The 17,834-nt window shown below is 44.2% G+C and overlaps 2 protein-coding genes across 2 annotated transcripts; one reads left to right on the forward strand and one right to left on the reverse strand.

The window, feature by feature from the left end:
- Positions 1–1,786: 1,786 nt before the first annotated feature.
- On the reverse strand, positions 1,787–8,463 carry LOC308140886 (NLR family CARD domain-containing protein 3-like). The gene is made up of 9 exons (XM_080510848.1): positions 8,383–8,463; positions 8,079–8,198; positions 7,722–7,924; positions 5,159–7,013; positions 3,548–3,721; positions 3,098–3,280; positions 2,552–2,725; positions 2,100–2,273; positions 1,787–1,893 (listed from the first exon to the last, which is right to left on the reverse strand). The coding sequence occupies exons 1-9, from the start codon at positions 8,427–8,429 to the stop codon at positions 1,884–1,886; spliced, it is 2,940 nt and encodes a 979-aa protein (XP_080366974.1). The 5' UTR covers positions 8,430–8,463; the 3' UTR covers positions 1,787–1,883.
- A 2,212-nt stretch (positions 8,464–10,675) lies between these two features.
- On the forward strand, positions 10,676–15,126 carry LOC308141033 (polyadenylate-binding protein-interacting protein 1-like; the record flags this gene model as incomplete). The annotated part of the gene is given in 11 exon segments (XM_080511036.1): positions 10,676–10,688; positions 12,107–12,273; positions 12,389–12,463; positions 12,465–12,502; positions 12,642–12,759; positions 13,069–13,194; positions 13,284–13,390; positions 13,649–13,814; positions 13,923–13,977; positions 14,446–14,530; positions 15,027–15,126. Coding segments are annotated over 11 exon segments (1,050 nt in total).
- Between the last annotated feature and the right edge of the window lie 2,708 nt (positions 15,127–17,834).

Genomic DNA, 17,834 nt, shown 5'->3' on the forward strand with positions numbered 1-17,834 from the left:
TCATGATCACGTCTGAGAGATACTTTGACTTTTGAGCAAATATGACATTTGCCGAACGGCAGCATGTAAACACTTGCATAGAAAACAGTAAGAAGCAGCATGAAGCTGGTGCAAAAGGAAGAGGAGCTTTTGTCACACTGCTGTCAATTAAAGACACGTCAACAACGTTGTGGATGTCATCGGCCAACTGATAAAGGCGATTGTCGCTGGAGAAGTAAGACAAGCTGGCATGTTTTCAATTCAAATTGACACCACAAAAGATATCAGCAGCAAAGACCAGTGCTCCATCATCCTAAAATATTTAACCGATATCATTCACGAAAGACTGATTGCGATGATGGACTGTGAGTTGTCTACAGGTCAGCATTTTGCAGAGCTCATGAAAAAACTTCTACTGGAGCTTGATATTGGCCCATGTGTGGGCCAAGGATCAGGCACCGTAAAGTAAAGTGATTGGATGCTTTGGCAATCCTAAGGGAGCCTTGTTTATTGAAGTGCTTCTGACTTTACAGGGGACAGAGGAGGGTCTCAGGGACTATGCTCAGGACTTTGAAGGAGTCGAGTGTGCAGCTAATGAGTTTGTGAAGTAGGCTAATGAAAAGTTGCAAAAAAGAAAAGAATGCCAGGAGAGCTAACAGAAGATGAGCAGCTGACATCAGTTGATACTGACTGCAAGGTCAAAGTTCATAATGTCATTGTGGATACAGTGACCGACAGTGTCCAGAGGAGGTCCAATGCAAAACGTAGCTCAGATTTTGCCTGTCTAAACCCTCAAAACTTTGGTCACACCTAAGCAGACATTTGCTTATTTGTTCCAGCACTGAGCTGGTTGAGTCCGTTTTCCCTCACAAGACCAGAGAGCTACAGTGAAAGAGGCAGTAGTGTCTGTGAGTGCGTGTTTTTAGTTTTAGTTTTGTTTTAATTTAATGCATTATGGCCACAATGGACTCTTTGGACACTTTTTTCTTTTTGTCACATTTCTGATTCCCAGCAAGAAAAGACCATTAAGATGCAGTTCATTAAAGAAAAAGTAAAATGATATTCAGCCTTTGTACGATCTGTGGCATGAATGGGGTGATTGACTCTTTTACAGAATGTTTTCAATCCAGCTGTGAATAGCAGAGGTTCTTCAGGAACGTCCTGCAGTAACTGCATCATGACAACTCTGCTACCATTCCATTATTTCATCCATTTCTGGGATTAATAACCAATCCCTTGATAAAAGGTCCAGTTCAGTCTCAAAGAACACAATGAAACTTAATGCACAATTTGAGTTTATTGCATCCAATCAGAAACAGACAACAAGAGACAAGAGAGTTATTTACAAGAATGGAAATGAAAGCAGGGGAGAACTCTTTGCACAATCGTGACAAAATGTTTGAACAAGCTTCACACACAAAGAGGTTCTCCATCTTGGCTCACTGCACATTGAGGGTTTCTCCATTTCTATTGCTTCAACAGTCCGACCCTGGAAATGTGAGCTGAGTGACGTGGCATCTGTCTTCTTCTTCAACAGCAGGAAAACAAGCCACAGGAAGCAACGGCCAACAACATGTACAACAATAATATTATTGTGAAAGAGGAAGACAAGGAAACCAGGAAGAAGAGTAATAGGTTTAGTCCACAGTGATGGTTCTGTGTCACATCCAGAAGAGCCCTGGTTCGATGTTGGACTCTCACAGCTCTTCACACTGCACCACTGACACTCAGCAGGTCTTCTGCTGGTTCCTCTGTCGCTCACTGCTGGATGAAGCTCTGCTGTCCTCAGTGGACCTTCAGGACACACAGTGTCCTCTCTGCTGTCCTCAGTGGACCTTCAGGACACACAGTGTCCTCTCTGCTGTCCTCAGTGGACCTTCAGGACACACAGTGTCCTCTCTGCTCTACCTCCACCTGCAGAGAGATGAGAGAGATGAGAGGTGATGAGGAGAGTCTCTGTGGAGCAGCCAGGACGTCAGTCCAGTTCACAGCAGCAGCAGCTCAGCTTCTCCTCTCACAGCCTCACTGAGCAGTCAAACACTGGATCTTTGTTCTCACACCAACTGTGTTTAGTAGAAACCTGCTGGAAGCATCATGGACTCACTCCAACATCTACTGACCAGAGAGTCTGCAGGCTGCAGTCTGGACTCTCCTGAAGATCAACCAGCTGCTTCACATCTGTATCATGCAGGTTGTTGTAACGCAGGTCGAGCTCCTTCAGGTGGGAGGGGTTGGCCTTCAGAGCCGAGACCAGAGAAGAACAGCTGGTCTTTGACAAACTGGAGCTCCACAACCTGAATAGAAAGAAAGCAGCAGCATGAATGAGGACAACCAATCTGATGTGTGGATGGAGAAAAGAGCAGCTCCACATTACTGTGTCCTGATCAATGAGCTGTTCTGTTGTTGTAGATCTTCATCACACTCATCCTCGTCATGTCAGCACAACCTTCACACTCCTCATGTCCACACACATCAGTAACAAGCTGCTGAGCTCAGTCCATCTCTCACTGCAGGATCAGTCTCACATCACAAACATTTCTCCTTCGACAACAGTAACAGACGGTCAACTGACCACAGAGTCTCCAGACTGCAGAGTGGATTCTCCAGAAAACCACACAGCTGCTCAACTCCTGAATCCAGCTGCTGGTTGTAACTCAGGTCCAGATGTTTCAGGAGGGAGGGGTTGGACTTCAGAGCTGAGGCCAGAGATGAACAGCTGATCTCTGACAACATGCAGAACGCCAACCTGAGGAAAGAGAGAAAGAAGTGGGATGAGAGGACACACACACACACACACACACACACACACACAGGCAGTGTGTGAGAGTTTGTAGCTCCAGCTGGGAGATCAGTGACTCTTCATCCAGGAGAGATCAAGCTGCTTTGAAAGCTGAAGGTGAACATGGCCCATGTCAGAGGTTGACAGTGAATTCTCCACTGCAACACCTTTTTCTTCTGCCAAGCTTTGAACTGTGGAGCTCCACAGCTCTGCCACAGTCACAGAACTAAAGCACATAGAAGTCTCAGTTTCTCATGGAGATCCTCTGGATCATCTCATGTCTGTACTTTGAGTTTAGTGTCAACACAACTTTCACTGCACACAAACATGGAGTCTGACCTCAGCGTCTCCAGACTACAGAGTGGATTCTGCAGAAAACCACACAGCTGCTCAACCCCTGAATCCTGCAGCTGGTTCCTACTCAGGTCCAGATGTTTCAGATGTTTCAGGAGGGAGGGGTTGAACTTCAGAGCCATAACCACAGATGAAACGCTGATCTCTGACAAACTACAGTCCTCGAACCTGAATAAAGAGAGAAAGAAGTGAGATTAGAAGACAAAGTCTGCATTTCTAGACTCTTCCAGTCTGAACCTTCTTCAGTCTCAATGATTTCAACATCAAAGTCCAAACAGCTGAAGCCAACTGGAGGAGACGAGTCTCAGAATCATCATGCTGATCACCAACATGCTGCAGAGCTCAGTCCATCTCTTTCCTCCAACATCTGGATCCTCCTAAACTCCTCTCTGTGGTTTGACTTCAACAGATTCTACCTTCAGACAGTGAACTGACCTCAGAGTCTCCAGGTTACAGTTTGGACTCTCCAGTCCAGCACACAGGAGGTTCACTGATGACTCCTTCAGCTCGTTGTCACTCAGGTCCAGATGTTTGAGATGGGAGGGGTCAGACTTCAGAGCTGAGGCGATCACTTCACAGTGAGAATCAGAGAGTCTACAGCCAGAAAGTCTGTAATGAGACACAGAGAGAGGGATTATCTGAAGCTCAGAGAGGACAGGACATTGTTGGACATCAGAGTTTGACTTTGGCTTCCATTGGATATGAAGGAGAGAACATCGAGTTGCACATGTTTTGTTCATGTCTTCAGTTCAAGATGTTGAAGTGAAGCTGTGGGGTGGAGCTGGACGTCCTGCTACTTGTTCCGAGAGGAACACTATTCATTTATTTATTATTTAGCTTATGAGAACTGTGGGAACAAATATATTGGCCTGTCATTCATGAATTGTTTGTTTCTAGTTTTTTCCATCCCTTCCATCCTGCTTCCTCTACCCCTGCCTAAACGTCTTCCTGCACAAGATGTTGCCTCACTTCGCCTTTGGCCTCACCTACTCTGGTCGCTGGGAAGTAGCCAATGCCTACCTGACCTGTGGCTATGAACCACACCAATGCCTTCTGTCTTGACAAAGCCACCTCCAGAGCTTTGTCCGCCCTCCATTTCTTGCCTGTTCACACCTGGATGCCAGTATTAGATCTATTGACTCCCTGCACTGCAACAGCTCCCTGGTTGTGGACACAATAACTCCTCGGCAATGATTTGGAAGGGAAGCTGCAGTATGTTGCTTGGTGCCATACAAGGCAGCTCTGTTCAGACTGCATGGTCGCCCGAGCCATCTACAAGTAGCTGCCGATTTCCCTCTCTATGACGTCAACTGTTGTAATATGAACTGTGTACACCAACAGGGGCCAAAGGATTCGTGACAAAATGGAGCATTGGTACATCCATGCCTTCAACCTCCCTGGGAAACTTGATCTGTCAACCCGACACAAGCAATCCCTCATCCCTCACTTCTTTGCTGGTCTCTTTAAGGGAAGCAGAATCTTTGAGGCTGCAATCAAAGTGTTTCCTGAGGCTCTTGAGTGGAGGCAACATCCCAACCACCACAGAGCAGCCAGACAGTGAGAAGTAGAACTTGTCCATTACTACCACTGGAGACAGTCAAAAGATAAGCTTTACTCTGCAGATTAATGTGAATATATCTCTATTTAAAAAGCATTAGGTCACGGGGTTTGGCAAATTATTTTGTTTCTTACTATATTTTGACTTGATATATTTTAGAGAAGACTTCACTGAATTGATCTTTGTTCACCTTGTTCTGCATTTCTTTATCTGGTTTTAAAAACTCAAAAATAAAATACCTTTAATTAAAATGATCATATTTTGTCTTTTCTGGATTTTCCTCATCATCCGATTTCGTGAAGAAAAATAAACCATCACTGATCTGATGTTAATCATAAATATGATCCGTACATACAAAGTCTGACACACAGTGCTGAGCCACATGTTTCCTCATAACAGATCATTGAGGAACATCTGCACAGAAGACCTACAGGAAGTACTTCCTACAAACATCGCAGATATGTGATCATGACGACATTTGGACTCACCGAGCCGTCCTGCAGTTCCTCACAGCTGGGATCAGTCTCCATCGTCCGTCCACTGATGTGTTGTATTTGTTCACGTCCAAATCCTCCAGGACCTGGTCTGACATCTGCAGCATGTAGGCCAGAGCTGAGCAGTGGACCTCAGAGAGTTTCTTTTCTGATCTGTTCTCTGATTTCAGGAACTCTTGGATCTCCTGATGTACTGAGAGGTCCTTCATCTCCATCAGGCAGTGAAAGATGTTGATGCTTCTGTCAGGAGACATTTCATCACTGTTGATCTTCTTCAGGTTCTTGATGAGTCTCTGGATGGTTTCTGGACTGATCTCTGTCCGACCCAGCAGACCTTCTAACAGTCTCTGGTTGGACTGCAGACAGAGGCCATGAAGGAAGCGGACAAACAGGTCCAGGTGGCCATTCTGACTTCTGAGTGATTTCTGCATGACTATCTTCATGAATGTGGCCAAAGATGGGAAATCATCAGATTTTCTGAAAAACTTTGACACTTTGTCAGCAACAGTCTTTGGTTTCAATACCAACTGTTCCCAGCCCTCTCCAATGAAGGTCTTCAGTTCTTCTGTCTTCCTGTTCATGAAACAGTGGAACATGTCAATTGCAGCCAGAAACTCCTGAACACTCAGATGGACGAAGCTGTAGATGGGTTTCTGGAAGATGACACACTCTCTTTTGAAGATCTGAGTACAAATTCCTGTGTGCAGCGAGGCCTCAGTCACATTCAGACCACAATTCTCCAGGTCTTCTTGGTAGAACATGATGTTTCCTTTATCCAGATGTACTAAGGCCAGCCTCCCCAGCTTCAGAAGAACCTCCTTGTCAGCCGCTGTCAGTTCATGTGGACCCGTCTCATGTCCTTCATGGAACTTGAGCTTCTTCCTGTGTGTCTGAACCAACACGAAGTGGGAGTACATGTCAGTCAGGGTCTGGGGCAGCTCTCCGCTCTGCTCTGTGGTCAACATGTGCTCCAGAACGGTGGCAGTGATCCAGCAGAAGACTGGGATTCCACACATGACGTGGAGGCTCCTGGAGGTCTGGATGTGGGAGATGATTCTGCTGCTCAGCCCCTCATCACTCAGCCTCCTCCTGAAGTACTCCTCCTTCTGGAGGTCAGTGAAGCCTCGCACTTCTGTCAGTCTGTCCACACATGACGGAGGGATCCGAATGGCTGCTGCGGGTCGGGACGTGATCCAGACCTGAGCCGACGGCAGCAGATTCCCCCGAATGAGGTTTGTAAGTAGTAGGCTGACTGAAGACACTTGTGAGACATCGACCACCGGCTGGGAGCTGCTGAAGTCCAGAGGAAGTCTGCTTTCATCCAGACCGTCAAAGATGAAGAGCAGCCTGCAGACCGCCAGCTCCTCTGCTGTCACCTTCTGCAAGGCTGGATGGAAAACATGGAGCAGCATGAGAAGACTGTACTGCTGGTCTCTGACCAGGTTCAGCTCCCTGAAGGAGAGCACCACCAGCACACTGACGTCCTGGTTCTCCAGGCCCTCGGCCCAGTCCAAAGTGAACTTGTGCACCGAGAAGGTTTTGCCACTGCCGGCCACGCCGCTGGTCAGAACCACCCGGATGTGTCTGCGCTGCTCAGCCGAGGCTCTGAAGAGGTCCTGACACCTGATGGCAGTGTCACGGAGGCTCTTCTTCCTGGAAGCCGTCTCCAGCTGGTTCAGCTCTGGTTCCATCTGAAGCTCCTCACTGTGTCCCTCTGTGATGTGGAGCTCAGTGAAGATCCTGTTGAGGAGGGTTCCTCCTCCTGGTTCATCACTTCCTTCAGTCACACGTTCACATCTGCTCCTCAGACTCTTCTTATGTTCTTCGAGGACCTTCTGCAGACCAGCACCTGAGACAACAACACACATCAGACTGACCACAAACAACAAGCTTCCATGTCTCTACAACAGTGTTTTTCAACCACTGTGCCGCAGGCACACTGGTGTTTCGCGAGATATAGTCAGGTGGGCCGTGGGAAATTTTCCAATTTCACATTTTTTTCCAAAAAAACATTTGTTCTCACAGCCGACTGTGTTGCAAGGTAATCATGTATAAATACTCTTTGCCAATAGATGGCAGCACAGTACTTGAGAAAAGACGTTAGAGCGGGCGGGTGAAATCGAAAATTAACAGACATCAGTCTGGTTAATCACCACCACCTGCGGCTGATCCCATCTTGTATCAAAGTACTGTGTCAGTGACAGAGCTGAGATCCTGGTTAGCGTTCTTCCTTTTCAAAAACTTCTCCATCACTGTGTTCATCCAAACAGGCCCAGGTTTCACACTGAGTGAGTAAAAATTAAAAAAAGAAATTGGGAAATACTTTTTTTCTATATTTACTTCATTGCTGTTGATAAAACTTTGTAGACGATATTAACAATATAAAGTCATTCTCATCAGTGTTTCAAATTTTAACATTTTCGGGTGGTGGTGTGCCTCGAGATTTTTCCAAAGAAAAAAGTGTGCCTTGGCTCAAAAGAGGTTGAAAAACACTGAACTACAACACAAGTCCAGTGAAGACAGACGAGTCCCTCAGCAGACACGTGTCCACTCTTACTTGGTGCAGCTCTGCTTCTGGATCTTTCTACACACTGAGGACAGCAGGAGGCTCCGGATGAACAACCCTGGTCCCAGTGTGAGCTGCTGCACTGTCTGCAGACCTGGTGTCCACAGCTACACCAGACCGGATCCTTCAGGACGTCCTGACACCAAGGACAGGAGGACGGCTGCTGCTCCTCATCGTCACTCCTCTTCTCCTCTCTGTGACACCAAGCAACATTCACACGCAGCGAAGCCACAAAGATCCAGCGTCAACGCTCACACTGCTTCAAAACACTGGAACTGAATCTTGAAGTGATCACAGCATTCCTCATTCTGGGTTTGAGGAAATGAAAGGAAACAAAGCGTTTCTCACTTTGTGACTGAAGGTCCGGGTTCACCACTGAAGTACGGTGTAAATTCTTTGGACTGGTCACTCTTCATAGACAACCTGCCGGATACTGAAGACTCTGCTGAGTGTCTGAGCTTCTGACCTCTGCGTGCACACACACACACACACACAGTTTTTTATTGGACTTCTGTGCTTTCCATCTCAAACGCCACGTTCAAACACAGTTATGCTCATAAGTGTGTAATGTGGTTTAAAAACTCCTTAGGTGAAAGTTCAATGATGAAGTGATGTAATGATAGTCATTATTCCACCTGAACTGGACTCTTACTTGTCCACCGATTCTGATCCGTCCTCCTCTTCATACACATCACACATGTTGAGTCAGGCAGAGAGAATCAGGACAAACCTGTTGCGCCCACGCACGCGCGCACACACACACACACACACACACACACACACACACACACACGCGCACACACACGCACACGCACACACACACACACTTTTGTTTGACTACCACGGAGAAAAAAAGTCCAACTTTTATTAGAATGTCAAACACTCACCTGGTTCTTCTTCTACGATACAGTCGACTGTCAGTTGGAGTCTGAACTCCCCAAGTGACTGGACTCATCACGGTTTCCTGGTTGGATTCCAGCGTAGATCACATGAAAAGCTGCTCCTCCTCCTTAATTATTTTTTAAACCAGAAATCTCACAGTCAAAGTGGTTTTTGCTGCAGTGTGAAGAAACTGACTAAACGGAAGAGATGATCGTCACGTCATGTTTCTGTCACTGACACATCCTCAGGGTGATGAGAATGAGTACAGAGCGAGTGGGGAGAACATTGTCACTTGGTGTGAACAGAACCGACAAAGAGCAAGGAGCTGGTGGTGGACCTGAAGAGGACTGGACGCGGAGCCTTTTATAATCTCTTTAAGCACAAACATTTTAGAAACTGCAGTCCATATTAGTGACAATATTTATATGCAACTTTATTATGGGCTTGTAAAAGATTTTGTAACTGATTTGCCAAAAATTAAGAAAAGAACATTGAAGAAAACACCACTGTTTGAGACTAAGTCTAAGTCTGTGTAGGGGTAGTTGCACATTCAAACAGTAGATGGAGCCAAACACTGCGTTTTCGGAGCTTCTAATCCCTGAGACATTGTTGGTGGTTTCAGTGGCTTCAGATTTATTGAATTATAATGGTTTATTTTAAAGTTAAGCTCTGAAAAGCAAGTATTTAAGTTGGGAGTATATGTCATCTTACAGCCAAACAGGGAATCAGCCTCTGTACTTTGAGACATACATTTGGGTCAAAATGACATATAGCGTTTGACCTGACCAATATGTTTGCATAGAGATGTCTTAGTCAAAATACATTAAGTTACTGTGTGATCCAATTGATATAGACATATTGTGATTTCATAGTGTGATTTATGTTAACATTTTAGTAATTTTATTCTTCATTGTTTTAAGAGTGATGCATATTGGTTAACAGTTAGACTTTAATTAAATCGGTTAGAATATCGACATCAATGTATTTTACCCATAAACTTATTTATCCATTTTAGTCTATGTAAACTTATCTAACTTTTTAACAAAGTACATGATTTTATTTTACAAATGGAAAAAGTTAAAACATTTTAGGTTGGAAACATTAAATGTTAAATAGCAGAAAATGTATTTATTTAATAGATAAAATAATTTGAAATAGTGAAAAGCTCATGTTGTTCATTCATTGAAAAACATTTGAATGGAACTTATTTCTTCATTTGTCTTTTTCACCTGTGTCTTTAAGGTTTTCCACCTGTTGAAATATAAACTTTTTTGTATCTGAATAAACGTTTTATAAACTGAGTTGGACTCAAGTCATTGTACCTGAGCTCCATCCATGTCCTGTCAAGCATTGAAGAGAAAATATGTTTGACAGAAGAGTGGTTTAAATCAAGTGTATCTCCAGAGTTCCTGTGTGTGGAAGATCTGCCAACTGTTGTCTAAAATGGATTTAAAAACTACTTTTTTTTTTTCCAGAAGTGTGGCAGCCTGCCAGATAGACTTTAATTGATGGTTATATTTGATTAGATCATTCACTGAAGAGACTGAAGGTGAGCTGAATATAGAAGTAAATAATTTAACAAACACATTCCTGTTTGCTAAAATGTAGTGAAACGGGGCAAAACCACACAAGAAGGCACCAGTAAAGTCCTTTTTCATCTTCTTCACATCACATCATCACCACCTGATTAACCACATTGGAACTAGACAAGGATGTTCGATATCACCATTACTTTCCGTCTGGTTTTTAGACCTTTTAGCACAGTGGACAAGGCAGACTGGAAGTATTGAAGGTGTTCACATAAATGAGATGACCACAAGGTGACACTGAATGCAGATGATGTTTTAATCCATTTAACAAAACCTGTGATTGACAAATATTTCTAAGAGATTCATTTGTCTTTTGACTCAGTGAGGTGAGGCTGCTCCTGCAGAATCAGAGCTTCATTTAAAGTCACTGCTGCAGAGTTGTGCTCTCCCTCTGAAGTTAAACGCCGTGTAATTTTCTCCCTGATCCCATCAGCCCCAATTGATTTGTCCCCTTTTAGCAGTGCATCTGTTAAGATGGAAATGGGAGGTACGTCTTCAGGTGGGAAATAGGGAGATTTAAAATAGTATTGTGAGTTTTGGAGGCGTTCACACAGATTGATGGCAGGATATAGAGTGCAGAGAATGCACTTTTGTCCTCACAGTTTGCTCTGGGCTGTCAAAAGGTCTCTGTGGGTGTTCTGGAGAGACGAGACAGAAGGAAGACAAAGAGACAGCATCTGTTACCACATTAATTATTGCTTCACTCACTGCTCGGAGCCACGCTGCAGCAAAATGAAACCCTAAACAATAAAATGTCACAAGTTTTCTGCTGACAAATAGAGGAAGAGCAGATCGCAGCTCGTGGCACCTCGTGATCCACTCTGGCTCTGTTTCAAAACAGAGAAGGGAAACGCACATGCATTCACATTTATGATATATGTATATATGCAGCCAGACCTAATCTCAACAGGTAAAACGATAGCATTTGCAACTTAGAATGAACAACACCGACCTTTTGGTATAAAAAAAATAAATGCCTTAACGCAGTTTTTACAAAATGAGAAACTGATTGTGTGACTAACACTGTGAAGTGCGATGGGCACCCATTCATAGACACATTCGCACGCCAAATGGACGCTGCTGCCGTGAAAGGTGCTCACGTCACCTCAAGTGGGGTTCAGCGTCTTGCTCAATGACACTTTGACATGTCAACTGGTGAAGAATTGAACCTGCAGCCTCCCAACTGGGAGATAATAGCTCTACCAACCAAACCAGTCCCTACAGAAAGTGCATGAATGAATGAATGAAGAAATAAATGCATAAATAAATAGATAAATGCATAAATAAATAGATAAATAAATAAAACAGTGTTCCCCTGCATATTAATGTGGTTTAACAACCTGTTGCTTTTCACAAACCGAGAAATGAACAGCAGATGGCAACAGTGTTGGTGTCCAGAGATCAGTGGAAGTTAGAGTTAAAGCTATTTTCTGTGTTGTGCCGTGTCCTCTTTTCTTTCTGAAGCATTTTAGGAACAGTTAAGCTTCTCTCCTTTGTCATTGTGGCACTTTCATCACTTTCACCATCCCATGGCCTGATGAGACCCACTGGCAGGCCACACGTTGGACCCTGTGTTGTCTTATTCTGGGCTTGTTTGACGTCTCAGAGCAGGCAAAGCCTCAGACAATGAAAGAAGAAAAAGGGGAGAAAAGAAGAAAATAGACAAAAAAAAGCACAAAGCAAAAAAAGAGAATTTAGTTTAGAATAGGTACCGTAAAACTGGGTTTTTTTTATGCACAGTAATGGGAAGTCACTGCTCCATAGTCTGAATGATGTAAGAATATATATATGCACTGTTTTTATATACATTGTTGCTTTTACACTTATACAGGAGTCATTTCTGTTGTTAATGCTGTATTTTCATTTTTTTTTTTTAAATGTGTCCTTGTCCTTCTTGTGTGTTAGGGGTCGACGAACCATCAGTCATCGACATCGTCACCTGCTTCTTTGGACTCCCCGGGTCCTCATCAGTCTCCTTCAACGCCGATGTTGAGGAATTGACTAGCGCCCTCAACACCTTGGTCACCACGGAGGAGTCGTTGAAGGAGCTGGTGGAGACGATCTACGCACAGGTTGGGAGACACTTGCTCCTCATTTCAAACCTTTTTGGACCACCGTCACCTCCGACAGAAACATCCAACAAGGTGTCATGGTTTTTTATGAAAGTTTTTTTTGTTGTAATTGCAGTCGACTGGCATTCCAAGCCCTTGCACCACTGGAGCCAGACTCTGCAACCACCTGTCCGGTCACCTGACCTTCAGCCCCCCCCAGCGGGAACTTTCGCCAGCTGCTCCTGAAAAGGTACGTTCAATTTAATGATTTGACCTGTGCATATCTTGAATTCAGTGAAAAGCTTTTGACTGATGGCACCCCTCACTAGCATGAAATGTTTAAATTTAGATTGCTTTCTTTTTATTTTCTTGACCTTTTTATTTTCTAGACCCGTCTTCAGACGGGACTACGAGCGACGAGATGCAGCGATCCGAGGAGACGCAGAAACTCAGAGGGAGTTTCACTCCTATGTGTCGTTCCTCGGACAGCTTTACCTGCATCTGGAGGTAAGAATGCACCTGTGTTTCCCCGTGTATGTGAGGCTCTCTTTTGAAATGCTCTCAGAGACTTTGTCATCATCTTTCACCTCCACAAGAGGTGTTGCTGCATGAGAGCATTGCTTGAAAGACAAAAAAAGATCTTTCTGCGAATGTTTCATAATCATATTTGAGATTGTGTAAAACTTTAAGTGTGTCTGAAAACATTTTTCCACCACTGTAAATACATAGCCGTTCCCAGTACATTTATTGATATTGAAGGGAAAAAGTCACAAAAAGATATCCCATAATAAATACATGTATTGATGTTATTTTCAGGTGAAGAGCTCCAGTGGACCTCCCACTCGGGTCGACATCCTCCTGACTGGACTGAAGGACCTGGTCCTCAGCCTTCTGTCCAGTCCGGGGGTTGCAAACATCACTTGTGCTGTGGAGCTGCTCAAGGTGCAACAATACATTCAAATATGTTTTTAAAATGTTTGTATGACAGTTGAAGGTTGGGCAGTAAAGCACAATGTGTTTGAACCTTGTAGGCCACAGGATGCACGATGGAGGAGGTGTGGAGGAATGCTGGAAAGCCACACATGGACCAGATCATCCACACACTAGAGAAAGTCCTGCTGGAGGGCGACTGCAGCAGGTGTGTACGTCACGATGGTCGCCTGTGTGATATGCTGCTGAAGCTCATCATTCATCTTTTATATTGTCTTCACAATAAGTTATTTTGAGACATGAACATAAACATCTTTTGATGATCGTTTATCATCAAAAAGCATCCTAAGGTATCTCAAAGCGTTTAATTAGATATGAGGATGTTATTTAATATCTACAATGAAAGCGGTCATATAAATCAGCAGGTCGGTCCCAGATTGAATGTGCGTCTTTATTTTCTCCTCAGAGACGTGAGGCAGACCATCGTGAATCTGCTGAAGTGGCGCTTCAGCGACTGGGGCAGAATCTGTACTGCTGCAGATGCGAGCGACGCCACGGCAAACAACGGCCCTGATGACCAGATCGACAGCGGCCCAGATGACACACCTGACGACGAGCCCGACAGCCGTATGGTCAGTATGGACTTTGGTTCACTGCGTTTTCTCAACTGAAGTCAATTCAGCCACATATTTCCTGTCCTGGTTTGTGAACCTCGGTCACACTGAGTGTTTCCCTTCCAGGATGAGATCATCTTCTACACTGAAGATGGCACTGCGTTCAGAGCCTCAGACCCTGGTGAGTCCATCTACATTTACTGATTCTGAGCATAGAGCTGTAGAACACTGTGTAAACTATAACGGTCACTCGGAACAATCATTATATCCCAAATTCACATGTGCGAAAAATTGTTATGAGGCTTTGTGTCACTCTGTAATTATTGTTTATAACAGTTTCTTTAAGGATAATAACATGTCTTATAAAACTTGTTCAATGAGGAACAATGTTGATATAACATAGGCCCACTACCTTCTACTGCTTTACTCACATAGAAGCTGGTAGTTGTACTGCACAGCTCCAGTTTTCTCATTCGCACAAATCACAGTGAAAATTAAACATGTTTGCACAAATGTACTCGAGACAAAAGTCCTGGCTTTAGACACTCGGGGGGGGGGGGGGGGGGGGGGGGGGACCACGTGGTATTTAAATATCTTTATGCTGCTGTGTGTGAAGTTGTATCATGTCTGTCTCATTGTGTTTTCACAGACGCTGATGAAAAGATTGAAGACATCCTGGACAGCCAAGACTACTTCACTGATCTGTACCCCGAAAATGAAAATGAAAATGAAGAGTGAGTACACGAGTGAATATTCAGAGAAAGATGTTGACGCAGTGATTCTCTTTTCTTTAGCACAGTTAAAAAGACAAACAGGATAAATATAGCTTTTAGTAAATACATGTTTGAGGATATTGTGACACTTGCTACTCTATTTAGATTTTCTATATATACTGAAGCCTCTGCAACCAGTGTCCATCCTGAGAATACTCCTGATGTGGGATTGTTTAACACGTAGAAAACAGGAGTATTTACAAACCTCATGACGAGTTATATAGTCATTTTAAAGGTTTTTATGTCGCCTATGTCGGACTAACCCACAATGCAACAGGGTGGACACACGCCTCACATTCAGTTTAGTCAGCAGTCATGCGTGAAAGGGTTTTAGCCCACACCTCTCATGGTCCCTCCACCTTCTGTATGACACCAGGCACTAAAAAACTGTGAATGCTCTGAAAACAATAAATGGTTTCTGTGCCTGTAAGTAACACTTTTTCTTTTGTGTTCGCAGGTACGAATATGAAGTGGAAATAGAGCTGGAGATAATAGAACTGGAGGAAGGGGCCGAAGATCAGATTGTCTTCAACATAACCATTGAATGGCTTGACTAAATCAACCTGCTCGTGCCACCAAAATAAAGTGGCTCAACTAAGTCTTTCTGTCAGAAGTATTTTATTGACGTCTCAAGACACATCAAACAACGTAGTGACAGATGAGTCGTCCTGTGCAGAGTTTGGTCTGAGCATGTGGCGGAAAACAGAAGGACAAACTCTCAGGCTAACCATTACTCCTTCCCCTCCATGTGGTACAGCCGGGCCAAGTGAAACCAAGCCAACGATAAACGTGTCTGCTGAGGACAAGGACAACACAGATACAAGAAACTTTTGATCCTGAGGAAAAGCGGAATCCTTCAGTGGGACAGAATCATTTCCCCTCGTAATCGTTAAGAGCAGCACAATACCAAGATTCCTCTGAACACACAAAGTACATGTCATATAGTAGATACCGTAACATTTATGGAGGGCTGAGAAGGAAGGAGAACAATTTGTCTCATAATTGCAAGGTTCACTCCCATCTCCCCCTCTTTGTATGCCAAAGTGCCCTTGAGCAAGGCGTTTTACCACAAACTTCTTCAGATATTTGGATTGTGTGTCCACGTTGAAAACAGCATGAAACAAAACCCAGGTCCTATTTCTTTGTCCAACATGGAGCCGGTGGACCTGGGTGTTGCAGAAGAAAAGGTTGTGATGAAAATAAGACGAGCGAAGGATCGATCACAGCCTCCATTGAACCTTTGGACCCTAAAATGAAAAGCAAAACACAATGTCAGCTGCTGTCAGATATTCAGCCGTCATTTCCTCATGTTGGTGATAAAAGAAGTGCATCAGTGTGTGTAAATACACCTCGTCTTTCTAAAAACACAAGTGAACATGTGTTTGGAGGTGTTTCCAGGAAAGGCCCTATGTCTGTCCGTGACACTCCATTAATGCACATTTATTTCAACTGCTTCATATAGTTGATGCAACTGTGGACAATCCAGCTGCAGCTACACCTTGATGCTAAAAAGGCCTTCGATAGGCCGGAGTCTTTTCTGTATGCGGTCTTATGAAAAGGTTGTTTTTTGGGGGGCTAAAACATCATTTATATAAAGGTGGTGTATTGAAATCCCTCAGCCCTGGTACTCACTGGCCAACTCTCCACTATGTTGTTCTCAGTCCCAGTTGCCTCTTGAACCAAATGCTTTCTATACCTTCTCTTGAGCCTCTTACTCAGTTGATTAGTCATGTCCCTCTATGTGCATCCTATTTCAGTCCGTCACACTCAACCTCACCCGTCATCATACGGTGATGATGTGTTTTTATGAAGAAGCCAAAATGATCTATACCAAACTTACTGTCTGTCTGAAGAATTAAGCTGTTTCCCAGGCTTTAAGGTCAACTGGACAAAATCCACATTACTCCTGCTTAATGATTCGGCTAAAAAAATTTGCATATTCCAGCAATGAGTCCCAGGAATAGTAGCAGCAATCTTTGTACGCAGCCGTGATGAGGACAACAGCGTTTGTGAAGATTAACTTGTCATCAGCGTTACATAAAAAAAAAAAATACGACGACATGATCCAACTCTAGAGAAAGCCAAACACGGAAATGGAATTAAGACTACTTAAAAGAGAACCTTTAAAAAAAAAATAAAAAAAAAACATTTTCCATTTCTCAGTGTGGAACGAGCTTTGCTTTAATTGTTTCCTCCACACACGAAGAGCAAAGTTTCACACTTTTCTCCAGGAGTGTCGTTCATCTCCACAGAACGTGAAATAGACGAGGCCACTGGAAACGTGTACGTGAAGCTTGTACTTGCCTTGGATGACACGGGCTGGATGGGCACGGCGTTTGGAGAGCGCTGGAGCTGCGAGTCGCTCTCCATCTCACCGTTTTCAGTCATCATTGGTCTCTCTGGTGGAGAGAGCAGGTCGAGACACCGGCCGTACAGTGAAACACAAACTTTCAACTCCTCGGACTGTGTCCAGTCAGCAGGAAAGCTCCGGGAGTTGCCATTAAAAAAGGGATGACGGCTCCACCGGAGGGTCGTTACGCGCGGCGCAGCGCGCTGGAGGAGGAACCGCTTCGGTCTTCACACGCCAACTGGTCCGAACTGTTTTTAAAAATCAGAATACGAACACACACCAGTTGTTGTAGGTCTCAGTCATGCCACGACAGGACGATGAACCCAGAGACACAAACACCAAAACGTGTGGGGAAGCGTGTATCGTCCTCTGACGCGCGCCGCGAAGCTCCAATGTGGCAAGATCCTTTTGTCCAGGCGCAATAAAAATGTCAAATATCGATATGAAATACCACATTTATCACGTCAAAATCCGAAGGATCTAATGTATCGGTGTAAATCCAACGCGAACTGTGTCCTTCACCGCGGCTCAGACTTCATTTGAAGCGCAGCGTGAGGCGGAGGCACGCCTTTCCGTGCGTCTGTAGCAGACTTAAAACTAGTCGAAGCGCCCAGGGAGATGAGTCCACACAGGGATCAGGATCTGCACGTTTAATTTTGCCCGGTCAGCCAATAAAGAGGGCACAATTAGCGCAAGCTCTCTCTCCCAATTCAGGAGCTGCTCGGTTCTCCAGACAAAATAAAAATCTCATTCGACAAACAATACATAAACATTTTGAATAAAAACAGATATAAAAGTCAACTATGAATACAAAATGCAAGTGCAAAAATTAAAGTAAATCTCTAATATCTTTTTAGAAGGGATTCAAGGGCAATGATACAGAGAGTCGTCCAGGAGTAGAAAGGTATGGGTGTT

Source organism: Blennius ocellaris (genome assembly GCF_963422515.1).
Source record: "Blennius ocellaris genome assembly, chromosome: 16".
In the NCBI taxonomy this organism is placed as follows: domain Eukaryota; kingdom Metazoa; phylum Chordata; class Actinopteri; order Blenniiformes; family Blenniidae; genus Blennius; species Blennius ocellaris.